The 20,567-nt window shown below is 47.2% G+C and overlaps 1 protein-coding gene across 2 annotated transcripts in view; it reads right to left on the reverse strand.

The window, feature by feature from the left end:
• The window catches only part of TRABD2A (TraB domain containing 2A), a 57,282-nt gene extending 37,355 nt beyond the window's left edge, over nt 1-19,927 (reverse strand). For both annotated transcript variants that reach the window (XM_063078914.1, XM_063078913.1), the window contains exons 1-2: nt 19,820-19,927; nt 10,358-10,918 (exon numbers count right to left, since the gene is read on the reverse strand). In XM_063078914.1, coding sequence (XP_062934984.1) covers nt 10,358-10,918; nt 19,820-19,927 — 669 coding nt within the window. The remainder of the gene's footprint in view (nt 1-10,357; nt 10,919-19,819) is intronic.
• Nucleotides 19,928-20,567: the final 640 nt, after the last annotated feature.

The raw sequence follows: 20,567 nt of genomic DNA on the forward strand, positions 1-20,567 counted from the left end.
CTGCAGCAGAGCAGGAAAGTGGGTGGAGAGGTGGAGAAGGTTTGCAGGGTCCTCCTAGATCATCCACCAGCAGAAGCCAAGGTCAGGCCATGTTCAAGACGCTGGGTCATGGCTGGGTGAAAAGGGAGCCCAAAAGGAGGGGCTGACAAGGTCTTGGAAGTTCTGGATCCAGGAAGGGAGGTGGGGGCAGCAGGGGGGTGCAAATGCAGGTGTCAGGACCCCAAGCTTGGGTTCAGTCACAAGTTGCCTCCAATGTCTACAAACACTTTCTATCTGCTTAGCACTAGATGTACGGGACCATCCGGTAGGCATTTTACCCTACAGGATCTCGAAATCACTTCTGGGCCTGGGCTGTGTCAACAGCCATCAGCAGTCTCCTCAGACAGCATCTAGTCCATGACCATGCCAGATGCAAACATGGCTGCGGCCACGGGCAAGCCAGGGACCCCACTGAAGCCCCAGACAGCACATGGCATCCCCCTGCCCAAAGCACCCACAAGAGCAGAGGCTCACGGTGAGCCACACTGTCACCTGGGTGGAGTTGGGGGAAACAGGTACAGGGCTAAGGGGGTCCCTCATGTTATGACTCCACAGTTTATGGTTCCACTGCTCTTGTTGATGCTAACACCAGAGACCCGCTCACTCCTTTTTAAGCCCTGAATGACTGTGAATGCAAAGGGAAGGCCCCAGGAAAAGCTGAGAGAGGGAGATGGCACAAAGTCAGTGTCGGGAGGGACAGAGGAAAAGAAGACAGAGAAGAAACATCGTGATGCCCATGGTGTGGCAGGATGCGACGACGCCACCAACAACCACCTCCAGGGTCCAGGGTAGCCCCCTCGCTCCATCACTGGTCCACAGAGCACCTCGACCCCTTGAGACCTTAACGGGCTCCTTGGAGGGCCCTAGTCCCACTTGTCTCCTGGCCCTTCCCCGTCTCCTCCAGCAGGGTAGACTCTGCCTTACCCAACAGGGGTGGACTCTGGAGGAGAAGTCCCCTCCTGCAGAGACAGGGGAGCTATTCCTAAAATCTAGAGTTGTCCCAGGGCTGATCCACCAAGCAGTGTCCAGGAAGAACTTGCCACCAGGGTTTCAAAAGACCTCTCTATGGCCAGCCTCATTCACAAGGGCAGGAGGCAGGGACATGGGGTAGAAACAAGCCTGCAGCACCCCTTAAAATGCTTCTTGTGGGACCCCAAAGGCAGCCAGGCAGGGTCAGGTCCAGCCAAGGCATGATGGGAACACCAGCAGCACATGTGTATCCAGGCTCCTGTACAAAGGTACCTATTCTTTTTTTAAAGTTCACTCTGGACTTTAGAGGGGCAGCCCAGAGCCAGGAAAAGCCAGGATCCCCACTTGCTTTATCTTTGAATCCCCAAAATAAGCAGCAGAGTGCCTAGCCCATGCTGAGTGCTTAAGAAACATGTCCCAAATAAAGACTAGCAATAAAAAGATAGGCCACTCAGGTCCTGAGGAGGCCAGTTCCCAGATGAAAACACAGAGCTAAAGTCTGTGCCTGGAAGCTCGTGAGCATCACAGCCAACCATAAGGTCCACAGCTGATTCGATTCTCCCTGTCTGGTCAAAAAATAAGAAACTAAAGGGATGGCCAAGGTGAAGAAATGCTGCGGAAGACCCTCCTGGAGAGCTAAGACCCCACGCAGACCTCCAACTTAGGAGGACAGTGCCCACCCACATCTGTGTTGGTGCTTAGTGAAAGCAAGGACATGATTTATTCAAGGAATGGACACTACAGGCTCCTAAAGCATTTACAGTACTGCAGCACGTCAGCCCAGCCATGCCTAAGAACAGAAGTATTATACAGCAATGTTGGGAAAGAATGTAAAAAAGCAAAAGAATGAGATAAAAGCAAATCACTCACAAAATGATCGAACTTAGGGTGAATTTTAGGATACCAGTCTATATGTACGCTGCTATTAGAAAGGCTGTATTCATTTTTAAAGTCACTAACACACATTCACGTTCTGTCCTATTTTAGCCAAGGTACTTACAAGTTCACAGGTCTCCACTGGTCTTTCCAAGCTCTGCACATTGAAATCTGTCACACTTCCTATCTGGCTGATGCATTCAGCAGTAGCCTCCTCATGACCCAACAACCATTCACAAGCACCTCCCACGTGCCAGACACTGTGGAACACACAAGTACCAGGAGAGCATGGCCCAGCCTCAGGGCACTGGTACCTTCTGGGAAACAGTCACCAGGGACCAGCAGAGGCATCCACAGGGACAGCGAGAGGACTGCAGAGGGTCAACTCTGGGATGTCTGACAGAGGAAGTGATGTGTAAGCTGAACCAGCCATCAGCCAGAGGGACAGGGTGGAGACAGGCTCCGGGCAGAGACAACAGCATATGCCTACACACGGCTCATCACTACTAAGGATGCTGCACTCTGTGTTCATGAATAAATCTGCCCATATTTCAGGAATCACACATATTTTTCATAGAGTTCACATATTTTTCGTAGGCCTTTATTTTAAACCAAACCCACCAAGGAAAAAACAGAATATCAGTATTTCCATTTTCAAGCACCTTCCAAATCAGTTATGGAAAATATAGAAAAATCACCTATCAGCATCATGGTCAATTTCAAAAATGAGACCTCCTGCTTTTACTGGAATTTATGATGAGGGAGCAGGAACCCCTCAGCAAATCAGACTTCTAAACCTGGCAGGTGGCGGCACTCAGAAGCAGAGCTAGATTGGAAACAGGAGACCTGGGAGCCCAGGACTGCCCTACACTAGCTTGCATGGTGACCCCAGGCTATCCCTGCCTCCAGCTGGGCCTCTCCAAGGTTGCTCTGAGAGGAATCAGTCCCCAGCACCCTCTGCTTGCTGACCCCCCACCCCCACCCTATCCCCACTCTCTTGCCTCAGCGTCTAGGAACAGAGACCTGCCAGCCTCATGGGGTTGTTCTTAAGACCCAAGGCACTGATGCCGGAATATTGATGCACTGATTTGGGAATATGCAGAGAGACCTATAAAGTAGAAACAGGACTCGGACTCCCCTCCTCCTCAGGACTTTCTTAGGCCAGCTTCCACTCCTCTAGCATTCACCTGGCCCTTAAGAACTAGAGGCTGAGAGAGGAGACAGCTTTCTAAGGATCTGCCAGCCTCTCCAGCCAGGCCACAAGCTCCACTCCACTCTGCCCTGTCCTTTCCAGAGAACCATCCTAGAGCCAGCTGTTTCTTCTGTTAGGTGACTGACCAAACTAAAGACAACTTGCTCCAGAGAAGCAAAATCCCCATCTTGCCCAATACCCCAAAACTGTGGCTTCAGAAATGCACCATATCATAAGGTCTGGAAGTATGTCCACTAAGCCCAAACCATTACTTAAGGTTTCACTTTGTGGGAACAAAACAATGGTTTTCAGCTGAGAGAATGAGTTGTTAGGGTCCTAGAGGTAAAGAGGGCAGGGACCAGCAGTGAGCAGTCCTGCTAGAAGGTACAGTAGGCAAGTAACAGCTGAAAGGCAAATATGAAATATGTTAGTGCCATCTATTGGCAAGAGTAAACAATAACCAAGGAATGCTTCTTTGCACAGCACCAATTCAAATAAGAGCTCTTATGCACTGACTAAAAAGCACTTCGGGGTTTGCAGAGGATTTTACATCCAACCAGCTGCCTCTTGCTTGGGTAGTAAGCCCGGAGATGCAGGTCTCACATGTGGAAAGCAGAGGGCAACCCCAGAACTGCTGGCTGCATTCAGGTTACCCTAGGGACCCGCGACACAGAGCCCAAACCTACGCATGACTGGGCTCCAAAGGACAGAATCCAATGCTGCAGAGACCGGGGCAGTTCCAGAGTCCTGTATCACCCCACCACAGTATCTGGTCCATCAGTTGGAAGTGGGCAAGAGAGTTCTGTGGTTAGACAGGGCCATTCCCATCAGCCTCTTGGAGGAGGCAGACATAGCAATGCCCCATGCCCAGAGCCTGTGCTAGATACCTGGTGGTCTATAACCATGGAGATGGGATGTAGGAAAATCATTTCTCGAGGGGAAACCAAATCTTTAATAGGGACCCACCTGTGCATATAGGAAGTGAGGAGCCTTGCAGGTGAGCACATACTTCTGAGCATCCAGCTCCCAGCTCACGTGCTTCCTTCACACAGGTAACGGCAGTGCAGCCGGCAGGCAGTGCCAAGCAGGCGCGAACGTTGAGTGAAATAATAGGAGTCATCACCTGACTCCATCCTGAGGTGCAGGGATGGTGCCAAGGCTGGTGAGACAGCAAGATCAAATCCAGGTGTCCACATCAGGCATCTAACCTGTTGCCAGCCTTCAGTTAGATTCAGGGACCTATACCCCATGAACCAAAAGCTACAAGGCCTATGGAGGCCAGGAAGACAGGCTCTAAAGGAGTCAAGAGAGCTAGGTGAAGGCAACAGGAAGGAGTGGGGACTGTGGCCAACAGGAAAGACAGCACTGGACCCATCTAAAGGGATGGTCAGGACTCATTTCATCCAACTGCTAGGCGTGGGAATGTGGCTCCAGGGTTCCTGATCCTCTGATGACTCAAGAGAATCCAGGCGTTTTTCCATACGATATTTCTAAATTTTAAAATATTGCCAACTGAGTCATTAAAAAGAAAAAATATATTGTGCTGACCACATAAAACAGAGCTGTGAGCTGGATTCAGCCCATAAGTCTCTTATTGCAACTTCTGCTAACTCTTCTATTTCTATGCTTTTGTCCTATTTTCCTGTAGCCTTCTTGAAAAAGCCTTTGTACGATTTTTCCTATGCCAAATCAATGAGACCATCCATCTTAGAAAGTTCACAGGGTCAAAATAGAATTCCAGCAAAGTCTGGCTTATAATAGGCACTGTCTAATAGCTCCCTTCTGCTTCCTACAGTATTTATGAAGTTTTTTCCAATTCACTCTTTTATCTGCTTCTGACAACAGGATGATAGGGCAAATATAATCACCTCCATTTGAAAGATAAGAAATGTAAAGTTCAGAGAAGTTAAGTGATTGGCTCAAAGTCCCACACTGGGAATTCTAACCCCAGCCCATCTGTTCACTACCAGCTTGGTGTTCACAGGCCCTACTCCCCGCACTCAGCTGTGCCTCGGTCATGAGCTGCCCTCACCCTACAAATCCAAGAGGAGGGTGGGAAGCCCTGGAGCGTAGGCCCACAGGACTCCTCCAGAGCAGCCTTCCCAGGCTCGAAGACCAGACTCAGGCTCTCCTTCCCCTCTGCTCTCTGCCTCTCCCCATGGCTGCTTGGAGAAGCAGGCTCAGGAGCCTGGGGGCCTGGCCATCCCCCATCTCACTGTATAGTCAGGCACCCGCTGACACCCTGCAGAGCTACAGAGAACAAGAAAGGAGCCAGCCACTTCTCAAAAGGGCAGGAGGGGATCCCTAGTGAAGGAGTTAGGGCTCATCTTCTATCAAGATAAGTACAAGTGATCTCACTGTACTCTGGACTTACTGAGAAAGTGCTATTAGAGCCAATAGCCGGCCTCAACCCACCCTGCCCTCTAGCAAGTTCTTGACTCCACCACTGTAAAGAATTCAAGAGCAGAGTCACAGTAGAAAGTGAAAGCAGGTTTAATGCAGCCAAGAAAGGAACACAGACTTCACAGAGAAAAGTGTGGCCTAGCTCCAGAGACCGACTGAGCAGGGCCTGCACCAAGTTTAATACAAAAGTAAGAAATACACACTTAGAGTTTAGTACAAAGTGGAGGCTGCCTCAAGAGAGTGAGCATTAGAAGTAAGCGTAACACAAAAATAAAGCATACACACCTCACCAGCAAAGTGCAGGTTGGCCTCAGGAGAAGTAGGCAACAACCCTGCCTTCTATGAGGATTCCACTTTTATAGCTTTGCTATCTAATATATGTTCATGCTATCCAATGAATATTCAACTAAGGCGGTGTTTCCCAGATATGTAACATAGTCTTACACATGCTCAGTTGGTCTCATTTTAGGGCGTGTTCAACGGTCAAATCCTATCACATGCACTAGACATATTCAAGAATATTCTGTACTTTTTAGTGCCTCCAGTGGAAGGTCATTCAAAGGATAAACTCCCTTCCACTGAGCATGCTCGGTCACTGGGGTTGTGTAAGCCTGTATAAATTTCTTTTACTGAGCATGCTCAGCTACTAGAGTTATATAACTCCTTTCTACTGAGCATGCTCAGCCACTGGATTTGCATAAGTCCACCCCTTGTGGTCTCAAGTTCCTATGTTGTTACCAAAACTAGATCCAAAAAGCAACAGCAACTCTCCTCTAGAGGAGGGCTTGGGAGGAGGGGCCTGAGACCTTGGGGAGTTGTTTGAAACCCAAATCCTTGGAAACTGAGCATCTCCTATCTCAAAAGGAGAGTCTATTGACACCCCCCTCCAAAAAAAATATGATGGAATTCTACTATTCTACACAACAATGAGAACAAATGATGGAAAACTGCACACAGCAATATCAGTGAATTGCAAATGTGATGCTGAGTTGAAGAAGCCAAGCACTGAAAGGTGCATAATGGGTAATTCCATTTATGTGAAGTTCTAAAACAGGGGGATCGAGGGGCTTCTGGAGAGCTGGTGCTGTTGTGTCCTGTCCTAGGTGCTGGGCACATGGCTGTGTTTGTGAAAATTCATCAAATGCACTTTTCTGTATAGTTGTGCTGCAATGAGAACTTTACACTAACTTTCTGGGGTGATGAAAATACTCAGTATCTTGATCTGCATGGTGGTTACATATGTATATGCAAATGTTAAAAGTCATTAAGCTGTGAGTATTTTACTGTTTATCTCTGTAAATGAACATGGGAAGTTACATTTTAAAAAGAGTCTCAGAAATAAGTCATATAATGTTTTCCTCCTAAATTTAAACAACTCCAACCTTGCTAGCTTAATCTCCAGGTCTCAGAAGAAATTCAGTTTACATATCTTAAACACCTACATAAAACCTAAGAATGTGTCATGAAATCAACATGACACTCTTGTCTATCACTATAGTGCTCTAAAACATTTCTTAAATGTATTATCTTTCTTTTATTTTTAATTGGCACATATTGATTGTACTTATTAATGGGGCACAGAGTTATATTTCAAGGTCAAGTCAGGGTTATTAGCATATTCTCCATCATAAAATTCATCTTTTTTTGTGATGAGAGCATTTGAGCTCCTCTCTTCTAGCCAATTGATAATACACAATAAATTATTGTTATTTACAGATGCTAGCATTACTATAGACCACGAGAATTTATTTTTCCTATCTATCCATGATTTTGTATCCATTAACCAATCTCTCTGTCCTTCTCCCCTTTGCAGCCTCTAGTAACCACAATTCTACTCTAAACTTTTAAAAGTTCAACTATTTTTTAGCTCCCTTTCTGTGCCTGACTTATTTCACTTAACATAATGTCTTCCAGGCTCTTCCATGTTGCCACAGATGACAGGCTTTCATTCTGTTTTATGGCTGAGTAGTATTCTGTTGTGTATAGAGACAGTGCTACACACATTCCTTGAAAGATACCTTACTTGAGCTAATATTTTGCTTCCAAGCCTTTTCTGCCCCCAATTGGAACTATGAAAGAAGACTCTGGCTCAGGTTAAAAAGTTCATAAACTTCAAACTTGTGAAGTCGAAATCAAAGAACCGGCAAATCAAAGCACCTTTATTTTTAAAAACATTATATTAAATGCAGACATTCGAAAGGTTATTATATCGGCCCTTTGGCTTTCCAAAATAATGCAAGAAAACCTCCCCCAGAAGCTTAACACAGACAATTTGTGATCCCTTATCTTGTCCGTGAAATCTCAATGTGCCAAACAAATACATTATTCTAGCATCTGACTACTAATTAATATTACAGAATTTTAGCAAGGTAAATTCCCTAAAGATTTCATCATCAACTCAGGAACACTATTTTTTGGTTCTTGAATGTCCCTAAACACTTTACCAATCCTAGTTTAGCATTTCAAGATCTGGGGAGAGTTGGGTTAGCAGTAATCTCAAATTCTGAAGACCAACATCCCAAGGCACCCACTGAGAATATTTATAAAACAAGAATACTTATTTCATATTGCAAAACTCCCATTGGGAAGGGCTTCCGGTCAAGACGGCAGAATAGACGGTCCCCAGTGTCACTCTCACAAACCAACCAATTTACAACTATTAAAAAGCAACGACAGCCAAGCTGGGGCTGCTAGAGATAACGGGAAGAGGAGGAGAGACTTATGGAGGGCATAAAGGCAGGAGAAACCACGATGAGAGAAAGAAAGAACTGCTCTGACCATTTCGAGCCCTGGACGTGTCCAGGCTGGAGCTGGTGAGCACACAGAGCAGGAGACGGCAAAAACCACAGCTGTGCCCTTCAGATGAAGTTGCTTAGAGGTGGCAGGGGAGAAGAGAGCCTTGGTGGCCCCCAGGACAGCAAGACCACTAATAGGGTTCCTGTGGCCCACAAAGGAATGAGGAGCCACAACAACCAAAAAAAATGAGCCACTCAGAGACCGGTGAGTCAAGGGACTGGTGCACAGCCCATCCACTTTGGAAGTGTTTAGAGTGTGGGGTGGTGGGGGAGACAGGCCCACTGGGAGAACACTGGGGCACAACGTGGACAATTGATCTGCCCCCCAATCAGTGCAGGACCACTCAGTGGAGACTGGTCAGGAATATAGAACTGCAGGGGGTGCAGTTTGCTGAAATACTCAGGCCCAAAACAGAGTTTCCACACAACCCAGGTGTACCAGATCTCATGAGAGCTAAAAGTACCTATAAAGTCAACCATTAAAATCTGAGCTACACAGAAAGCCTTCCCCAGGGAATCAGCAGCAAAGCAGCAATTCAGCTCAATTACAGGGCTCCAGTGCTGGTCCCCACAGGAAGTTTCCCCATTTTAAAAGTAAGCAAAGGACAACAAATTAGTTCCAGTGCAGAGTTTAAGTGGGAGGAACAGCAAATAATCCAACACAGAACTGGAAGAACAAACAAAATACCCACAGACCAGAGACCAAGTTTGATATTAACTAGTAAAGGTCTTACATCACCAAAGAACACCTGTAAAACCTAGAAGGACCAGAATTCCCCTGGGCTACCAAGCCAGGGAGGAGGGAGGGCTGGGGGACATAGCCATGCCCCCCAACACCTGCAAGCAGCCCAGCAATGACCAATGAGCTACCACAAGAAGCACCCTGGACTCTCCCAAGCCAGGGTAGTGGGGGGCTGAGGGCCTCAGCCACGCCCCACCAAAACCCACAGCCAGCCCAGCAATGACCACCATGCCACTACAAGAAGCACCCGAGCTCCCGAGCGGGGGCAGTGGAGGGGGTGAGGGCTTCAGCCACACCCCTCTGACATCTGCTTCCAGCCCAGCAATGACCAAGACATCACTGGAAGCCCCCTGGTCTCCCCTGCAGGAATGAGGGGGGTGACACAGGCCTCAACCCTGCCCTTCCTCCTTCCTCCTCCTCCCACCCTATTTCCTTCCCCTTTCCCTTCTCCCCCTCCCCCAACTGCTCCACAACAACATCATCGAATGTAAAAAAATAATATTAATAAATAACTAAACTTAAAAAAAAAAAAAAACTCCCCTTGACCTCCAGCAACAACTTTCACCAAAACAATTTAAACAATGGCACTTTAATAAAATATTGCTGGTCTTATGAGAAGTGAAGAACTTCTTAAATATGCACCTAAATTCCAGTGCCCTGAGGTAGGATCTATAAATTATGGGTAAGAGCAGCATAACTCTGCCTAGGAAAGGAACTGTCCTGGGGGCAGTTTCCTACGGAAGTACAATGATCTCAAAGGGACTGCTGTTACCTAAAACAGCATGGCCAGTATTATTTTCAAACTAGGCCACACTTTGTGACAACAGTATGGCATCTACATGTCCACAGCCTCTCAAAGCAGCTTCTTAATGAATGATCTAAACTGAGACACATAACAAAAGCATGCAGTATCTGTTGGATGACAGGAAAAAAACAAGTTTTCTTTCTTGGCAATACTCAAGTGATATATCTGACAAATGGGCTTGTTTTTTAATCCCCAGAATAGCATTTTTTTTTAACTGAAACATAATCGATTGTATATATCTGTGGGGTACAGCGTTGAATATCAATACCTGTGTGCAATATGTGGTGTTCAAATCAGGACAACTAGTCTACTCAACATTACACAATGTAATCATTTTTTTGCGGCCATTTTCCAATTTCTCGCTAAGCCCCCACCCCCTCCCCCTTTCCCACGACTGGTAACCTCTGTTCCCAGAATAGCAGTCTCGACAAAGACCATTTTTAGATAAGCTGTGCCTCTGGTCCATTTCCTATACTGGAATTCGATAGATTCACCCACACAATCAAATGCCATGTCCTTTGCACAGAGAGCCTTACCTGTGAAAAGTTCAGCCCGTTCAATGGATGGCACTGCTCCTCCACCTTTTCCACTGCCCCAGTCTGTTTCCTCAGCCGCTCGGCCTCCTGGGCAAGGTAAAGGTCTAGGACAGGGACCCCACGGGACTTAATGTCCACTTCGGTTAAGGAGTTGACCATGAGCATCACCCAGATGGGCCTCTTGCGCTCCCAGTTCCCTGTGATGGCATTGAAGAGGTAGTCCGCATACAGCCCCTTGCCACGCTGGTCTGGGGTCATCCATGAGGGCATCATGAGCTTGACGTACTCCAGGTGGCGCTTGAGGCGGCAGTAGATGTCCCTGGGGAGCACATCTTGGAGGTTCTTGCCCTGAGGCAGCATCTGACAGCTGGTGAGAGCCGAGATGGTGTAGGGGTCCGTAAGGTCCAACTCAAAGTACACAATGCTGCTCTGCTGGAAAGCCTCCTTGGAGTTGTCAGGGATGAAGTCCCAAACCCGGGTGTATGGGACATGGATGGTGCCAAAGAAGTAAGATGGCGGGTCTCGCTTTATGGTCCATAAGAAGGAATTCAACTCAGTCTGCTAAAAAGAAAAGAGACAACATCAAGGTATGATGGAGTGGGGGGGGTAAGGAACCTGAGAGGATAAAATGAATTAGAGAGATGTAGCAATCAATGCAGGAGGAGAAAAATTATCAAAGTATGATTTAGGTTTTTGAGTCCAGGTAGATTCACCTGTCAGGAGCAGAAGTCCTCAACGCAGCCTGCATTTCAGCATTCTTTTCTCCCTTCTTCATCAAAATGTTGATTCGAGATGAGAAAGCAATAGCAGTCACCAGCTTTGAGTTTGCTCCAGGCCTGCCCTAGCAATTAACTGCACCAGAGTTAGAGAGGCAGTCTCAGGGAACTCCAGGGATGCACCTGCTACCAGGTGAGACACATTTGAGGAGCCCACTATTATCTCTCAGACAGACCTGATGGTCCCTGCTTCTTCAGATCTCAATTCCAATGTTCCCAAGGGCAGAGGCTGTCAACTCTGGCTGCACACTGGAATCACCTGCAAAGCTTTTGAAAGTCTAGTGCCTGGGTCCCTCCCCAGCCCAGTTACATCGGGATCTCTGGAGGTGGAACACAGAGGTAATATTTTTAAAGCTCCTCTGGTGATCTCAAGGTATAGCCAAGGTTGAAACCATGGGCCTAATGGGCTCTTGATTTCACAGTTTGCTCCTGTCCCTTTAGGACATGGATTGTCCTATTGCATTTCTTTCTTACAAAGCCTCCTGGTTCAACAACAAAAAACTTAGTGACGTTCCATGGATTCCCTCCTAGCAGTCTCATGGGCTGAGCAGTGGTGTGCATCCATCTGAGGCCAGGCCATTTCACCCTTTGCCCCTGGGTGTCTCTCAGTCTCAACAACAGGCATTGATGAAGTGTCAGTTTAGTAAGAGGAATTGTATGAAAAAAATGCACAGGGCAGTCCTCAAGGAGTTCAAGTGTAAAGGTCAGACATACACATGGGGTGAACTAAGCAACCCAGAAATATGAAAACCTAGGTGTATAGGAAATATTTGGAACATATCCTCTCTACAAAAAACTTTAACTTCAACAGCCTTTCAAGTAACATGCTTCCTTGGATTATGGAGTTCCAATCTATAAACAATTCCCACTATTCATGGTTGTAATGTTCTATAAAGTTGCCACAAACACTGATTAGCAAATACCAAACCATTGTACCTAGGGGAAATACAGGGTTAGATTTCTGTGAGCCTTTGGTCATGACATTTTCAATAACTGATCAATACATAACTTTGTTTTACATCTGCTTCTGTTGAAAGACACCTTATTTAATATATAATGTTGATTCATTACCACTGAATTCACAACCAAAGACACTATAACTCATGCCTGAGCAAAACTTTTTTAACACACGTTTTCTCCATAAGGCACAACACAGACTTCTTTCACTTAGGATCACAAACCAGAACTTCAAAACAACACTTGAGCCATTTTAAACAGTAAAATCATTTACAAAAAGCACAAAAATGAAAAAAAAAAAAAAGGCACTAAATAGACCATGAAAAGGAAACTTGTTTACAATATGAGAGCCAAAACAAGAAAGCAGAGCCTTCTTGGGAATGTGCATGTTTGGTGATTTAAATTTTTCAAAGCTCTGGCCATGTCTATGAATGACCACAAAAGAGCCTTGAGTACAGATGCTCCCAGTAAACCCATTATAAGTTGAAAATATCATAAGTCAAAAATGCATCTAATACCCCTAACCTTCCGAACAACATAGTTTAGCCTAACCTACCTTCAACGTGCTCAGAACACTTACATTAGCCTAATGTTGGGCAAAAGCATCTAACACAAAGCCTATTTTATAATTTTGTAATAAAGTGTTGAATACGTCATGGAATTTATTGAATACTGAACTGACAGTGAAAAACAGAATGGTTGTATGGGTACTTGAAGTGCGATTTCCATTGAACGAGTATCACTTTTACACCACAGTAAAGTTGAAAAATCATAAGTTAAATCATCATTAAGTCGGGGACATCTGCATTGATTTTGGGTTACAGATAAATTTTAGTAAATTAATTTAAAAAATAAGTAAATCCACAATAATAAGGATCAATTGCATTTGCATTTGCGTTTATTATTTAGCAGCAGCAACATATTTTCAAATGAAATACGAGTATTACACAGAGTTTCAAAAGATAGGACAGATGAGAGTGGAGCTGGCTGAAGCAGGGTCCCCACCCTCCCAGCCTTCGCCCCCCACCACCACCACACCTCCATGGAAGCACCATTAGAGCAGGACTGCACACTCCAATAAGCACAGAGGCAGGCAGGTAAACCCATGAGCTGAGGGTGAGATAACTCTCACAGGAGGTCAGCAGTAAACGAGCTCCAAACTCTCAATAAAGGACACTGACTAAGCAGCAGGAGCCAGGGGTGGTTACATAGAAACAGAGGTCTGGTGCTCCAGAACAGAGTTTTCAAAAAAACTAAAAATGCTGATTTTAAATAAAATCCTCCAATGTGTAAACGTTGCCTCAATTTTCTTAAATACCAAAGAGAACACATCTCATAAGCCCCCAGCCTGTGACCTTGTTTTTTTAAAGCATTTAAATTACAGTTCTGCTCACACACCCATCTTTTCAAGAGTGCACTAATTGGGCAAAATGAACCTAATTCTGCTGGTGGCTCAGCTACCTCACTGAGATTTTAAAAAGCCACTTCATTTCCCTGCAGCTCAGTTTCCTCATCTGTAAAAGTTAAATTAACAACCACTGTCATAAGGTTATGATAACAAACAAATTAGGTAATTGTTAAGTAAATGAACAAATGAAACAACGAATATATTTTTTAAAAATAATTTTAAAAACCTATTAATTAATTGTTGAAATAATATCAAGAGATAAATCATGTACAGGATCTCCAGCCCCCCCAGCAGCCTCTTATGGAGTAATGTGGGTCCCCAGGGTTATTTAAATCCTTCAAAAAGCCAAGTGGAAACTGTATGTCTACCAAGAAATGCTTGCCAAGGCTAATTAGGTAATCAAATGTCTCACTGTTGATCAGAATTAGATCAATCTGGTAGAAAACACTGGTAACTGGAAGCTAATCAAAAACTAAGATTGACAGTTCTAGCTTTGATTAATTTTAAATGGGTAACAAAATAATTATTACCTACAAATAGATAGAGGAAGCCTTCAATGAGAAATTTAGGTTGGCTGATTTTTTCATTTTAGGGGGAAGAACGGATGATCAAAAAGGTCCTGGCTGGTGAAATGACTGGGGACCACTGACCTATAGAAGAGATATAGCTGCACAACTGCCACACTGTCCACCAGTGGTTTCCAACTGGGAGAGACGGCAAACAAGCTGCAGTGTTATTAAACCCATGGACACAGGATTCCTTGTCTTTTATCAGGACACTGTAAAGTTAAACAAATATATTCCCAGGAAAACCAAACCCATACTTCAGGATCATGATGTGTGCTTGGGGGGGTTCATTTTGGGTGGTTTTGGTTTGGTTTTATCCAGTACACTGAATCTGCCTAATGCCCCAAAATACCTGCACTTCTCTTCAGAAACAGTCTATTCAATGTGCATCCATTTTTATTTAGTTATTTATTTTAACTGTTGCCTTTTCAATTATTATTAGTCCAGATATAAGGTCGTTGTATGATCTTTTCACTAACTGATCAGATTTTAAAAAACAAACACACGTTCTGGCACCTAGCCATGTAATAACAGTAACAATGCTGAGAGCAGCTGGCTGTTATTATGTCAGGCACCATCTAAGCACTTCGCATGGATTGTCCTACAGCCTTCTTCAACATCCATTTGTTCCACCTTTATTTATGCTGTGCCATCATGTGCCAGGCACTCGGAATACAGCAGTGAGTGAAACACAGGTCCCTACCCCAGGTATGTTGGTGATACTGCTGTGGAGAACATGTAAGCTGGAAAAGGAGCAGGGAGTACTAGGGCAGGGTGGGGTGTGCAATTTTAAATAGGGGGATCAGGAAAATCACTGAATGTCATCCAGAGGGACAGCTAAGCCTTGCCATGAAGGAGGTGGAGGGACCAAGCATGGGGAATCTGAGAGAACAGCATTCCCTCCAGGAGGAGGGAACAGCCGTGCAAAGGCTCTGAGGCAGGAAAGCCCTCAATGAGTTGGAGGAGGAGCAACGAGGCCAGCCCACTGCAGAGGGATGACTGAAGAGGAAAGCAGGAGCAAAGGTCAGAGAGGTGCGCGAGGCCAGGCCATGCAGGGCCTGCAGAACCCTGGCAGGGCTCAAGCATTTAAGCTGAGTAGGATAAGAGCTAGCCCAGGATTTTATGAGACGAGTGACATGAGTTGACTTAATGTGCTAAAAGGATTACTCTGGAGGCTGTGGTGAATAGACTACTGAGGGATGAGGGCAGATGCAAGGTCAGTTAGGACATTACAGAAAGAATCTAAGTAGGACAACAGAGTGGTAGTGGCAGGACAGATGAGAAGTGATCAGATTCTGGATGTATTCTGGGAGCTAGAAAACGGGATTTGCTGATGAAAGGATAAGGCTGCCGCCAACCAAGATGGGAAAGATGGACAGGGGTGGAATAGGATTAGAGGGGAAGGTCTGAAGTTTGATTTTGAACCTGTCGAGTTGGGATGTCATGCAGACAACCTAGTGGTGAGGTCACACTGGTAGGCGGACACATGAGTGGAGTTTGAGAAGGGCCTAGGCCAGAGATAAAAATGAGAGCATCTTCACTTTTTAGATGTTATTTAAAGCCATGGGACAGGATGAGATCTCCAAGGGACTGAGTGTCAATAGAGGAGAAAAGGATTAGGACTCTGGTGCCCTCTAACCTTAAGAGGTTAGGGAAAGGAGAGCAGCCAGCAAAAGAGAATGGCAGGTGGCCAGCAAGGTTGTTGGGGAAGTCAGAAGCACAGGAAGCCAGCTGAAGAACGTGCTTCTAGGAAGAGGAAGGAAGCAAGTGGGTTAAGTGTGGCTGATGGGCCAAATAAGCCAAGGATTTGAGAACTGACCTCTAGATTGGGCAACACCGAGGTCACTGGGGACCTGGACAAGAACAGTTTTGGTGTCATGGTGGGGCAAAAACCTGCCCCATGCCCATTGAGGGGAGAGCAGAAAGGGAGGAATTGGGGGGGAAACACAACTAAGTAAGACACTGGCTCTTTCCAGATAGAGAAATTGAGGCCTTGAGAGATTTATGATCCTACCCAAGGTCTCAGAGCTGCTAAGTCACCACAAATTGTGGTGGACCCACAATTTGAAGCCCAGGTTTTAATCACCATATTATGGGGCCTTGACATGCAACAGACTCTACTTGCAATTCAGAGTCATCTTTATCCAATTAATACTCTACTAGCTGTACTGTTGCTCAGGAGCACTACTTGACTCCAAATCTAGAAATGCTCTGTCCAGCTCCCTTTCCTGATCCCAGATGATCTGCCCGGATACATACCACACTGACATCATTAAATCCGCAGGGTGCTGCCTTTTCCCATCCTCTCTTGTCAGGTTAACAAAATTCAGGGGCTTTGCCACTTTTTTTTATGCCGAGAGCTGTATCTTATTCACCTTCATATTCCCAAATAGTAAATACTTGCCATATCCGTAGGGGCTCAAAAAGTGTTTTTTGAAGAAATGAACCTTATCTCACAGGCCTTCTTCGATACATGATGTTCGGGTCTGACCCAGCAGGGCACGCTGCCTGCCACTCTGTGCACCAGTAACCATTCTTGCGGGCTACTAAGACTGCCCTACCAGGCATGCCTTGTGCAGGGCACACGCCAAAAGAAGGGTCTTCAGGGCTTCTGCTCGGGGAGCTCTTACCTTGCCTCTGCCTGCTGGCGAGCCCCAGCCCACTGCACTAACTGTACAGGTGCAACTGCCTCTGCCTGCCTCATATCAGTATCCTCACAGAAAGGGCTATTTGTCTCCTACCCCCCCAAAAAATTGCTCTACTACCCCATTTCACTGTAATGATGGCCACCATATGCTATCAGAGGAAGCCATGAATTTTAACTTTATGATGATTTAAAAGAAAAAAAACCTGAACAATATTAACATGTCCCTTCTAAACTTTGCTGTGACGGTCCTCAAAAGAGAAAGACATGACCAATGTGACTGAGACACAAGAAGCTGTAAGTTCTGTCACCTGTGAATTAAACTGTGATTTCAAAAGACACCTGTGCAATCCTTGCAATGAAACAGAATAAAGGAGCACAATAACAACTGTGTAGTGTGGGTTCACTCCCTAAGACCCTGCACCCCTCTGCTCCTCCATCCCAGGACCCTGGGACCTGCAATAACTGCACTGTTCCAAGATAACTCCAGCAGACCAGCCAGAATGGTACTAAAGTTGGTTTAGTTTACCCTCTTCGGTCAACAAATATTTACTGAGCATCTATGCCAGTGAATAGCCAGGCACTCTTCTGGCAATGGGAATGCAGAGGCAAACAAAATAGACAAAAATCTCTTCCCTTAAGATTAATGGGGCAAGGCAGCAATAAATAAATAAATGAATTGTCAGATGATGGTTAAATGCTACAGAGAAAAATAAAATAGGGAAGGCAGAGAGAAGGGGTGGGTTTTGACATCTTCTTTAGCAGGATAATCAGGAAGGGTCTCATTGAGAGACATTTGAGCCAAGACCAGATGGAAGTTAGGGAGCAAGCATGTGGATAAATGGGGGAGGAACTTTCCAGGGGAAGAAAGAGCAAGTGTAGAAGTCAGCAGGCAGGAAGAGCAAAGAACACTCACTTCTGTTTGAGAACTGATAAGGAAGAGACTCAACCTGCCTGGTGCTCAGAATAAACCCTGCAGTGTCTGGGGGCGGACTTGGGCTCAGAAGACTTCTCTAATGATTAACCAAGGATGAAAACCTAACCAGTTCTCAAGCACACAATCCGGCATCCTATGAGGACTGCCTCACTGGAAGAGGGGCTGGATCCCAGCGCTTCCCCTCTACAATCTCAAGACCCCCACCCCCTGAGAGGACCCACCCACAATGCCCTCTACAGCAGGCAGGCCAAGCATACAGTTTTGCCACTGACCGGCATTCCCAACTCCACAAAGGATAACACAGTTTGCCCACAGAATAGAACAGGGATGCTCAAAGTGGACCTGTAGGCGTTCCCAACTATTTCAGGGAGTCAGAACTATTTTCATAAGACTAAGATATTTTCCTCCTTTACCCTCCTTCTCTCACTACAGTAGAATTTTCTGGAGGCTACACGTGGGTAATGATGTCACAGCTCTGACGGTTAAAGGAACGTATGCTTGTGTAAAAAGCTCTTTGAAGTCCTCAACACTTTTTTAGAGGGGTCCTGAGACCAAACAGTTGGAGAACAGATGGAATGAAAGACTCATGAAGATAGAGTCAAAAGAAGGGAGAAACAGAGACCTTATTGAAACTCACTTGTCCCATAATTATGCGTTGGTAATAGACTGCAGAAGTGAAAGACTTTCTGCTTTCATATGAAGAGATGGGCCTCTGCTCCGTGTAACATGCACGCAGCTGCCACACAGCAGCAGAGCCTGAAACTGTGTCTGGCGCGGACTCCCCGCTCTGGCTGCCGCGCCTCCTGCCTTCCCAGAGGGAGAGCCTCTGCGTGTCCGCAGACCTGCAGCGCCCTGGGAACGGCTCGATTAGGTGTCACCTTCTCCTCTGCCGTGGTTAGGACGATGACTAAAATTACGAATGGCCAGAGGTGGAGGCGGGCCCGCGAGCTGCGCAGGTATCATCCTAGGTGAGCCGACCCCTGAACTCCAGCTCCGAGCTTCCGAGGGCGCACAGGCCACCAGAAGGGCAAGCCTGTGTCACACTCCCCAAAATCAGGGACGCACAGAGATCGAACCCACTGATACAAATCCGCAAGATTCAAGTTCCCCCGCGCGCGGAAGATAGAGACTTGAGAACCACCGAAAATTCCGAGTTTAAGAAAACTGATCAAGGGCCAGCCCGTGGCTCACTCGGGAGAGTGCGGTGCTGATAACACCAAGGCCCCGGGTTCGGATCCCATATAGGGATGGCCGGTTAGCTCACTTGGGAGAGCGTGGTGCTGACAACACCAAGTCAAGGGTTAAGATCCCCTTACCGGTCATCTTTTAAAAAAAAAAGAAAGAAAGAAAGAAAACTGATCAAGACAAGGAAACATTCATCTCGAAAGGGGTCCAGCCCCGGAGATGCAAGATCTGCCCCGTTTCGGCTCTGCTTCTGCTCCTACAGGGCTGGGCGGACCGGGTAGGTCACTGGGCCCCCTCGCCTCGGTTTCCCTCAGCGTCAAAACGCTGACGCGAATGTCTAAAGAAGCTCGCTGAGCGCGAACGCTAGCCTGTCAGACAGTGGTCACTTCGCGAATGCGCTCTGTGACCTGGAGCACACAGGGCCCCCTGCGAGCCTCAGTGTCCCTTATCGGTACAAACGGGGAACTCAGATTGGTTTAAAGGGGCGGGGGGTGGCTTCGGATCTCTAAAGTCCCTCCTATCCACTCAGGCATTGAACGTACAAAGGTTAAACCAGTCAGCTGTAGGGTGCTTTTAATATTTTAATAAGAGCAGATGAAATTAAACGCTCACGGAAGAGAGGGCAGAACAAACTTCCAAAGTAAATGCGCCCAGTTCCGGCCCCGCTCGGCCATAGCGGAGCCGTCCCCCAAAAGCCCGCGAAGCAGACGGGCGAGACCCCGGAGCCCCTCCGCGACGCCCCTGGTCTGGCGGAGGGCGAGGACCGTGGCACCGAGTCGTTTGCACCGAGCTGGCTGCGCCCCCGCCAGAAAGGGGGAGCCGAGGGCGCGGAGAGGTGCGTGATCAAGGAGGCGCGTTGGTGCGAGAGGGAAGCCGAGCCCCGGGAGTCGGCTTCGGATCCCAGCGATCGGCACTTCTCGGGATCCGGAAGGAAGCCCCCCCGGGAAGGTGCGGAGAGGCCCCCTGCCCGCGCCCGACGCGCGCCTTACTTGGGGCTTGAGCTCGCAGTTGGCGGAGGCGGGCGTCCCGCGCCGCGGGGCTGCGCCGGCGGGCAGGAGGCACAGGGTCGGCAGCAGGAACCAGCTCCAGGGACTCATCCTCCTCACTGCGGCTCTGAGGCCCGGGACGCCGACACAAGGAGCAGGCGGCGGTGGTGGCCTCCCGGCCCGGTTAGCCGGCGGCCCCGGCGCACCGGGCTGGGGGGACAGGGGCGCTCGCTCGTGGCCCCGCACCTCTCGCCAGCGGCCTCTGCAGTCCATGCGGCCGCCGCCGGGCGGGGCCCGGGAGAGCCGGGCGGCGGTGGCGGCCACGTGGGGCTCGGCCCGGATCCCCACCCCCGCGACTCGCGGCGGGTCCGTCCCGCGTTTCTCCCGCGCAAACCCTGCCAGGTCCGCCGCCCGCCCTGAACCCGCAAGCAGGGAAAAGTGAGGTTCCCGCACTGTCTTCTAAGTTCACCCTAAAATCGTGTTGGTTCCTGCCCTTATGGTGCCAGTTTTGAGGGGAGGGTGGCTCTTGATCGAAGGAGACAGACCAAAGAAACAAACGAAAAGGCTACTTATAGAGGAAATCTCGTTTAAACAAAGGAAATCGCATGGAGTTTTGTCTTAAAAGAGAGGGGAATGGTCAGTGTGTGCATCTACTTTTTTTCTTTTCTTTTTTTCTTTTCTTTTTTTTTTTTTTTTTTAATTGGCTCGAGGGTCAGGAGATCCGAGCTCTTAAAGTCCGGGACCACAGAAG

This window comes from Cynocephalus volans, chromosome 14, assembly GCF_027409185.1.
Source record: "Cynocephalus volans isolate mCynVol1 chromosome 14, mCynVol1.pri, whole genome shotgun sequence".
Taxonomy (NCBI): Eukaryota; Metazoa; Chordata; class Mammalia; order Dermoptera; family Cynocephalidae; genus Cynocephalus; species Cynocephalus volans.